General features: G+C 41.2%; 1 protein-coding gene across 3 annotated transcripts in view; it reads right to left on the minus strand.

Moving 5' to 3' along the window:
* The window catches only part of LOC123755293 (PX domain-containing protein kinase-like protein), a 201,120-nt gene extending 195,833 nt beyond the window's left edge, over nucleotides 1–5,287 (minus strand). For 2 of the 3 annotated variants that reach the window (XR_011229216.1, XM_045737762.2), the window contains exons 1-2: nucleotides 5,128–5,287; nucleotides 234–425 (exon numbers count right to left, since the gene is read on the minus strand). Coding sequence is in view for 2 of the 3 variants with exons in the window: in XM_045737762.2 (XP_045593718.2) it covers nucleotides 234–425; nucleotides 5,128–5,229 (294 nt within the window). In the remaining variant the exon portion in view is untranslated. The remainder of the gene's footprint in view (nucleotides 1–233; nucleotides 426–5,127) is intronic. The other variant, XM_069327916.1, reaches the window with a different exon arrangement.
* Between the last annotated feature and the right edge of the window lie 3,567 nt (nucleotides 5,288–8,854).

Consider the following 8,854-nt stretch of genomic DNA (forward strand, 5'->3'; position numbering starts at 1 on the left):
CAATTAAACTCGTAAACTGAGGTATGCCTGTATATAGTCTTGTGACAGCACATTCTTTAACTATATACTGAAATATTAACAAGAGCACTTCTAGCCACCTTTAATACTTGAAGGAAAGTGAAGTTTTATGTAAGCTAATAACACGAGGTCGACCCATCATGGATGGAGCTCTCCGAGAATAAATAGACAAAGGAGAAGAAGCAATTCAATGTAGGAAACAATCCCTCCCTTACCTGTAAAGCTGCTTTCCTCTCATTAATAAAATCTCTGTCAGTGTTTCCAAACACTTTCTTAGGAGGAAGTTGGGGCAGGACAACAGATCCAACTTTGAGGGCTGCATGAAGCTGTGCAAAGTCTGAATATCGGTGGCTCACAGTCCATTTGGTCTCTGTGTCAGGAGTACGCCAAACCTCCACACAGTATTCCTACGAGAAAATAAAAACTTTTTCAGACTATATTGTGTATTTTATTAATTGAGAATACTGTACAATTAATACATTCATTTATCATTAACACAGACTAATTCATGACAGTATATACTAGTACTAAAATCAAGTTTAATCACATTCGTTTATAAATATAGGGTATCAGCTGTGCCAGAGGTTTCTCTCTCCCTATCCTCACTTATATCTCCCACTCTATCCCCCCAACATTCTCCCTCTGTTCATGCCCCCATCCTCCCCATCTCCTACCCTTCCACCATTCTTCCCACCTGATCTCTCACCCATCTCTTTCCCGGCCCCCTTTCACTCTTCCCCCCCCCTCCCCTCTTTCCTCTCCCCCCCTGTCTCTCCTCTCACTCTCACCACCTTTCATTGTGTAAGTACTCCCAAGCACATGCCTTAAACCAGCGTACCATGAGACGCTACAAGTACTGTGGCTTGGTATTCAACCGAATCCACTATGGTATTCAACTGAATCCACTAAGGGATCCTAAGGTATCGAGCAGATATCAAATCAAGCTTTTATACATTACCCACATGTGCTCTGGTGTGGTATTGGAGTTCCTTCCAACAACATTCCCTTCAAATGCTTGGAAGTACCTAAGCTGCAGGTTTGAATCCCCCCATGGCTCCTATTTAGTTTCTCATTATTATTATTATTATTATTATTATTATTATTATTATTATTATTATTGCAATACATACAGCACATTACATTAGGGGCGGAATTTGAACATTTGTGTTACATCATATTGGAATCTGACCAAAGTTTCAGTTGGGTCAACCCATGTATCGGATTCCAAAAATGTGCAACCATGTGCAACTAAACAATCTCTATGTAAAACCACTACCAGAAAAATATATTTTAAGTATAACTAAAGATATACATAGTTGTATAAAAGTTACATTTTTCATCGCTCGTCGAGCTCAGAACCTGCATTATTCATCTCGGAACAATGCTTATTTCACGTAAATACTTTACTAAATGCAAGCGTTTTATATGTTGATAGAATTTTAAAAATATAAGCTTCATTTTAAACTCCTTACCATGGGCATATCTAACCCCTGAACTGCTCAGCTATTAAAGCTCAAGTGAAGATACATGTGTTTTAATAATCGCATCCAGTACCTTGTCAGTCATGGAGTGCAGAAGCCTACGTGCTGGCCAATATATTGTGTAATTAACAGCTATGCTAATGAAGCCTAAAATATTATTTGCCTTCAAAAAGATTGAGATATAATTATTATTTAAGTGCATAAAGGGAAATGTATCTTATCGGAGAAAAAAGATATCAGTTATAAATTAAGTTTTCATAGCAACTCTCGCCCTATCTATTGGAGATTCGAAAAACTACCCTAAGCCTCATATCATTACATAAATAATGAAGAAATATGGCTTATTTGCCCACTATAATGTTCTTGCTGAATGAATGTAAAAATGCATATTTTTACAAGGAAATACTCATTTTATAACAAAATTAGACAAATAGGTGGCAGGTGAATTCACAGGAAGTTAACCTGCTTGTTGATGATCCAAACGTAATGCTATGAGGCTTATGGTAGCTACTTGAATCTCCAATAGATTCGAGAGAGTTGCTATGAAAACTCGATTTAAAACTGATGTATCTTTTTTATCCGATAAGATATATTTCCTGTTATGCACTCACTATAACGATTATATCTCGGACTTTCTGAAGGCATATAATATTTTAGGCTTCATTGGTGTTTCTGTTAATTACACACTATCGGTCAGTGTGTAGGCTTCTGAAATCACTGACTGACAAGGTACTGAATCTGATTATAGAAACACATGTATCTTTGCTAGTTTCAAATATACCCATGGTAGAGTATTTAACACTTCCCTGGATTTTCCACTTGGAATTACGGGCGTTTTGCTTAACCGCTTGTCGGATCACGACGTAAATTTACGGACCGTGTTTTAAAGTGGGTATTTACTACTCGATCGACTTGGGGTTTGTATGAATATGTTTGCCATTAAATTTTTGTTTTCTCTAATAGGCACAGTGCCTATTTGAGAAAGCGGCAATGTATTGTAACTTAAAGGAGAGACTATTGAGTTGGTGACACAACGAGGGTAATCGCCCACTCCACACACTCTTGTGTTGGCCGCGATCATGATTCTACATTTATATGCATATGTCTGTGTAGAGAATTTTATTCCGAACACTATACAAACAAAAAAAACGGTGTGAAACAAGTATAAACTTGAAAAAGCATGAGCAAAGTAAAAACTTTTACGCTCACGGGTACAAACACGCCTAAGATTTTATTCGCCGCAAATTTATTTGACGCTCTGTTGGCCAATTCTACCCATGTTCTTATAGAACTTTCTATTGTTATATATAAAACTTTCTATTGCGAACACATTGCTATAAAAATGAAATACGTAGCTCGAGAAATAATGTCAGGACAGTGAAATAAGTATAAACTTTCAAAGCGCTGCATCACAACAGTGTCGTCGCTACTGAAATCACGGCTAACGCTTCGCCCAGTTCCCACACTCGTGCGGAACATAATTAGACATTGATAGGCATATGTCTGGGTGGGGAATTTTATTGCGAGTTCAGTGATATCAAAATAAGCGCTGTAGGATGACTGTGAGGCTGGCAACAAACGAAAGAGTATGAACATTTACTTCCTGTTTGGGTGTCACGGCGAGTCATCTTCGTGTTTATTTACTTCGTGGTGGGATAACAAATGCTTTGGTGACATTTTATGCATATGATCTTGTAGAGAATTTTATTGCCAACGCATTGATACCAAAATGAAAAACGTAGCTCGAGAATTGATGTTAGGAGCGTGAAAAGATTATACACTTTTTTGTGTTTACGCTTGAGCGCCCAGAACGCCGCGCGCACAAGGCGCTTTTTTTTTCACGAGTGCCGCGCACACTAAAGTGTTAAAATGAAGCTTACATTTCTATCTTTCTTGCGACATAAAACACTTACGTTTATTAACGTATCTACAAGCATGTATCTATAAGCATGGTTCCGAGATTAATATTATGGGTTCCTAGCTCGATGAGCAATGAAAAAGGCAACTTCTATACAACTACTGTACATATATCTTCAGTTTTAATTAAAATGCTTTTCTGGTTGAGGTTTTACATGGAGATTATGTTTCCGTCTTTCTTCTGACATAAATACCTTTTGTTAATCAAGTTATCAAGATGTTTTCAAAAGCTTCCTTTGGGTGTTCGTCTGTTCCAACATGGTTGCACATTTTTTGAATCTGATACATGGGTTGACCCAACTGACACTTGGGTTAGATTCCAATAAGGTTCGGAACATTTGTATCTGGCATTTGCTTTATTCATGACATCTAAATATCCATCTGCTGTCATTAACAAATGTGTGTGTTTAAACAGCTGCCATTCTCATACCTCTGTATTAAACAGCAGCCTTCATCGAGCACATAAGTAAATTGTAGGCATTCTTGTGCTAAGGGTTTACAATTTTCTCATACTAAATTTTGTTAATTTTGCCCCGAGGAGCGAGTTTAATGGGCAGCGCCACTCCTCCTGTGAGTGGATACATCACCATAGAGACAGTACTGAGCAGCACCAGTCCTCCTGTGAGTGGACACACCACCATAGTGACAGTATTGGGCAGCGCCACTCATCCTGCGAGTGGACACACCGCCATAGTGACAGTATTGGGCAGCGCCACTCATCCTGTGAGTGGACACACCACCATAGTGACAGTATTGGGCAGCGCCACTCATCCTGTGAGTGGACACACCGCCATAGTGACAGTATTGGGCATTGTCACTCATCCTGTGAGTGGACACACCACCATAGTGACAGTATTGGGCAGCGTCACTCATCCTGTGAGTGGACACACCGCCATAGTGGCAGTATTGGGCAGCGCCACTCATCCTGTGAGTGGACACACCACCATAGTGACAGTATTGGGCAGCGCCACTCATCCTGTGAGTGGACACACTGCCATAGTGGCAGTATTGGGCAGCGGCACTCATCCTGTGAGTGGACACACCGCCATAGTGACAGTATTGGGCAGCGGCACTCATCCTGTCAGTGGACACACCACCATAGTGACAGTATTGGGCAGCACCACTCATCCTGTGAGTGGACACACGACCATAGTGACAGTATTGGGCATTGTCACTCATCCTGTGAGTGGACACACCACCATAGTGACAGTATTGGGCAGTGCCACTCATCCTGTGAGTGGACACACCGCCATAGTGACAGTATTGGGCAGCGCCATTTATCCTGTCAGTGGACACAACGTCATAGTGACAGTATTGGGCAGTGCCACTCATCCTGTGAGTGGACACACTGCCATATTGACAATATAGGGCAGCGCCACTCATCCTGTGAGTGGACACACTGCCATATTGACAATATAGGGCAGCGCCACTCATCCTGTGAGCAGACACACCTCCATAGTGACAGTATTGGGCAGCGCCAACTCATCCTGTGAGTGGACACACCGCCATAGCAGCATGTACAACACTCCCCAATAGGAAGAAAACCCGCCAGGTTGTTCATCCTGTCACGTGTACTCAGACACAGCTGGGACTTGTTCAACTGTCTCAAGTAAACAGCTTCTCAAACAAGAAGATTAACATACCAAAGAGTTTACACTTCCAAAATTGCGTTATTACATGTAGTTGCATTAATGTATTATATAATACTCACAACGTGTCCGTCTGTGTTCTGGGCGTCTGTAATATTACATACTAGTGGCTTTGTGTCGTCCATCAGCAGCCTGTTGTCTTTCTTCTTCTCAAATACTGACATGTTGCTTGTCCCTCCGCCATCAGCTGACTGTGGTAAACACCACCCACCTACTCCCACCATGGCGTCAAGCGAAAGTCCATTGTTTACCACTTCACACGAGAGTTTCTATTTATTTACAAGATATTAATTAAATTAATTTATTTTAAACAACGACGAAAAATTGTCAAATAACACTGATACGAGTTTTACATTCTTGCTAATATACCTAGAGGGTCTTGGTATTTTTTTTCCAGCCAATCCTACGCCTCTATTCACCGCGGGTCGTATTCCAGGGGAAATTAAGATTAAGGACCTGCCCGAAACGCTATGCGTGTTAGTGGTTTTACAAGAATGTAAGAACTCTTGTAAGGATAAATACAAAAAAATAATTTACCTGAGAACCACTCTCTACTAGCCTCGATTTGGGGGGGGGGAGACAAAGCGCCTTGTCAAAGGCCCCTCTCCCCCTCCAATGTTCTCAATGATTTTTCCAGACTTTAAACTGAAGTATTGTCTTGTAATTTACTACTTCGGCGGGTAGACGATTCCATGGGTTTATAACCCTGTGGGTGGAAAAGCATCTGTTTTCAGTCCTGCATTATGCCTTGTTGAGCTTGAAACCGTTGCTCCTTGTTAGTGATATTTATTTATTTATATACAAGAAGGTACATTGGGTTAGAGAGAATACATAGCATAGTATTTACAGTCTTGTAAAGCCACTAGTACGCGCAGCGTTTCGGGCAGGATACATGCAGCGCCGGTCCCCAAGTGTCCCGCTGTCCGCAGCTAATACTTTGCCCAGTCTAGGTGCTAGTAAGCCCTACTTGTAGTCACACCCCCTTCTCCTTATCCATTAGGTCTTTTACGGCCTCTTGGCCGGGTACATTACGTGTTATGTGGTCTCTCACTTATTAGTTATTCTTTGTGTCCTGCCTGTTATATCCTAGTGTTATATAATTACTACACATTTGCACTCGGCCTTAATTCTAGTACCAGTTAACCTTTAGGTTTCTGCAGAATTAGTTTCCATGTCACTATAGGCTAAGGTCTCATACTTACTACGGGTGTACCTTAAGTTAAATCTAGTCCTCGGACTTGGAATTGTTACTGTTAATTCTTACTTTATATATTTACTTTATATATTTTGATATAAACGTTATATATTTACTTTATATATTTACATGTTCAATATTAAGTTTAATATAATATCAACTTTGTTATAAGTCTATAATATAAACCGTGTTTAATATAGACTTTATATAATTACTTACTTTATATTTGAACTTTATATATTTACATGTTCTGCAGAATTTAATCCTCAATAAACTTTAACGCCCCATACTGCCAGTATCTTTCTCCCCCTGGTCAGAAAACATGATACATCTGACCATTAGAAGTTGTCTAGAGTAACATCCTTCAAAATGTTCAGTATTTTAAAAGTTTCAATGAGATCCGCTCTGTCATTCCTGGTTTGCAGTGTTGTTAGCCATGAGGCCCTCAATCCTTATTGATACTTGAGTTGACTTAGCTGTGGAATGATTTTTGTTGCCCGGTGTTGCACCTTCTCCAGAGCAGCTATGTCTTTCTGAAGATGAGGTCTCCATGCCTGGATTCAATAATCTAGGTGGGGGCGCACCAGGGAAGGAGGGAGAGAGGGAGAGAGAGAGAGACACTGGATTAGTAGTGTAGCTTTGTAGCGAGTAAACCTTAGGCTCGCTCCATTATCTCATTATCTTAATGGCATAACTAATTAGCACTAACTACAATCTTATCCCTATTTACAGGTAACAGTTCTTCTATCCACCTCTCCTAGTGGAAGAAGCTGAGGTGTAGTCACCGAATATAATCAAGCGAATTGCGAATAGCCGGACCATTTGGTCACCACTTGGTCTGGGAGACATCTCCCGTCACGCAGGGTGCAGTTGCGCCTCCACAGATCTCCAGTATCATCTTTTGATACTGGTAATGGCTCGAAAGGGCCACCACTTACGGGCTATTCATGCCCGTGCCACCTCTTGGGTGGCTTAATCTTCATCAATCAATCAGAATAGCCGACTCCATTTGGTCACCACTTGGTCCGGGAGACATCTCCCGTCACGCAGGGTGCAGTTGCGCCTCCACAGATCTCCAGTATCATCTTTTGATACTGGTAATGGCTCGAAGGGGCCACCACTTGCGGGCTATTCATGCCCGTGCCACCTCTTGGGTGGCTTAATCTTCATCAATCGAATAGCCGACAGTACAATTTCCAGTCAATAATGTAGCACTCGGCGTAGGCAGTTCTAATCGACCCCAAGACGCTACAGCTTCGACACAGAACAGGCAGCAGACTAGGACCACATCGAGCTACAACGCTCTCCCACATTGAGCTCCGCGACTCCGGTCACACTCAGCTCTCTGTTCTGCTCCAAGCTCCATCTCAACGTCTACTACACTGCTGTATCCAGAACTACTAAATAAATATGAAACTCACTATACACTGTGTATCTAATCTACCTAACTACGTAACATAATCGTACGTTACAGCTTCAAGCACTAGGCATCTCAGGCTCCATCTTAGAGCTAATAAAAGACTACCTTCTAGAACAAACTCTAAGAGTAGTCCTCACTGGAGCAGAATCTGAAAGCCACTCAATTGGTGCCAGCATACCACAGGATAGTGTGCTTGGCCCTCTGTTGTGGAATGTCTATTTTAACAACCTACTTCATCTCATTCTTAAAGCTCAAACCTATGCTGATGACTGCACTCTAACCTTCACATACAGTAACGAAGAAATGTCAACTGCTACAAGACTCATCAATCACAAACTTTCAGTGATTTCTACCTGGGAGAGGAGATGGCAGGTCACAACTGTAGCTGAAAACACACAGGCAATGATAAATAGACTACAAATTGCAAATGGGTAGCAAAAACCTAGAGTTAACAGACGAAACTGATACTTTGGGAATGAAGTTCGACTCTTCAATGGCAAAGACACACATTCCCACAAGGTAGCATGGAACCTTAGAGGCTTATGGTGCATCTCATACCTTCTTGACAATAGGGGGCACAAAACCTTTTATGAAGCACAAGTTCACTCCCATCTCGAGTATGCAACCCTCTCGTGGATTGTCTACCCTCCATAATTAATCAGAATTTTGGACAAAGTAAAGAACCATGGAAGATGGCTCATCTCTAGTTCTGACTAAGTCTGGTTGGACAAGTCTGAACATCAGACCCGACAACACCATTGAGATATTGGTGGATGTAGTGTTATGTACAAGGTCAACATTCTTAAAGTTCAACATCTGGCCCAACTTCAAAGACAGCCAGTAGTTGGCACCCATATCACAAGGCGCTTAGCCATCAACAGTCTCATATGCTGGAACTGCCTTTCTCAAGAACATCTCTATCAGCAATCATTCATTCCTAGGCTGACTCACATCTGGAACCTGTTCACTCAACAGGTTGATACACATGAGATCAAGTCAATAAATCACGTTCCTTGTATGATTGTTCCTTAGATTTAAATAAAGTTTATTCCTAATGATTCTATTAATAATCTAAAAATGAATGAGTCTCTAGGAGAGAGGCCTCAGATGAGCTAAGGTAGGTAAAGACTTGCTTGCAGTTTCACTAGGTAGAGTACCTCAATTAATAACCCTA

The sequence above is a fragment of the Procambarus clarkii genome, chromosome 20, assembly GCF_040958095.1.
Source record: "Procambarus clarkii isolate CNS0578487 chromosome 20, FALCON_Pclarkii_2.0, whole genome shotgun sequence".
In the NCBI taxonomy this organism is placed as follows: domain Eukaryota; kingdom Metazoa; phylum Arthropoda; class Malacostraca; order Decapoda; family Cambaridae; genus Procambarus; species Procambarus clarkii.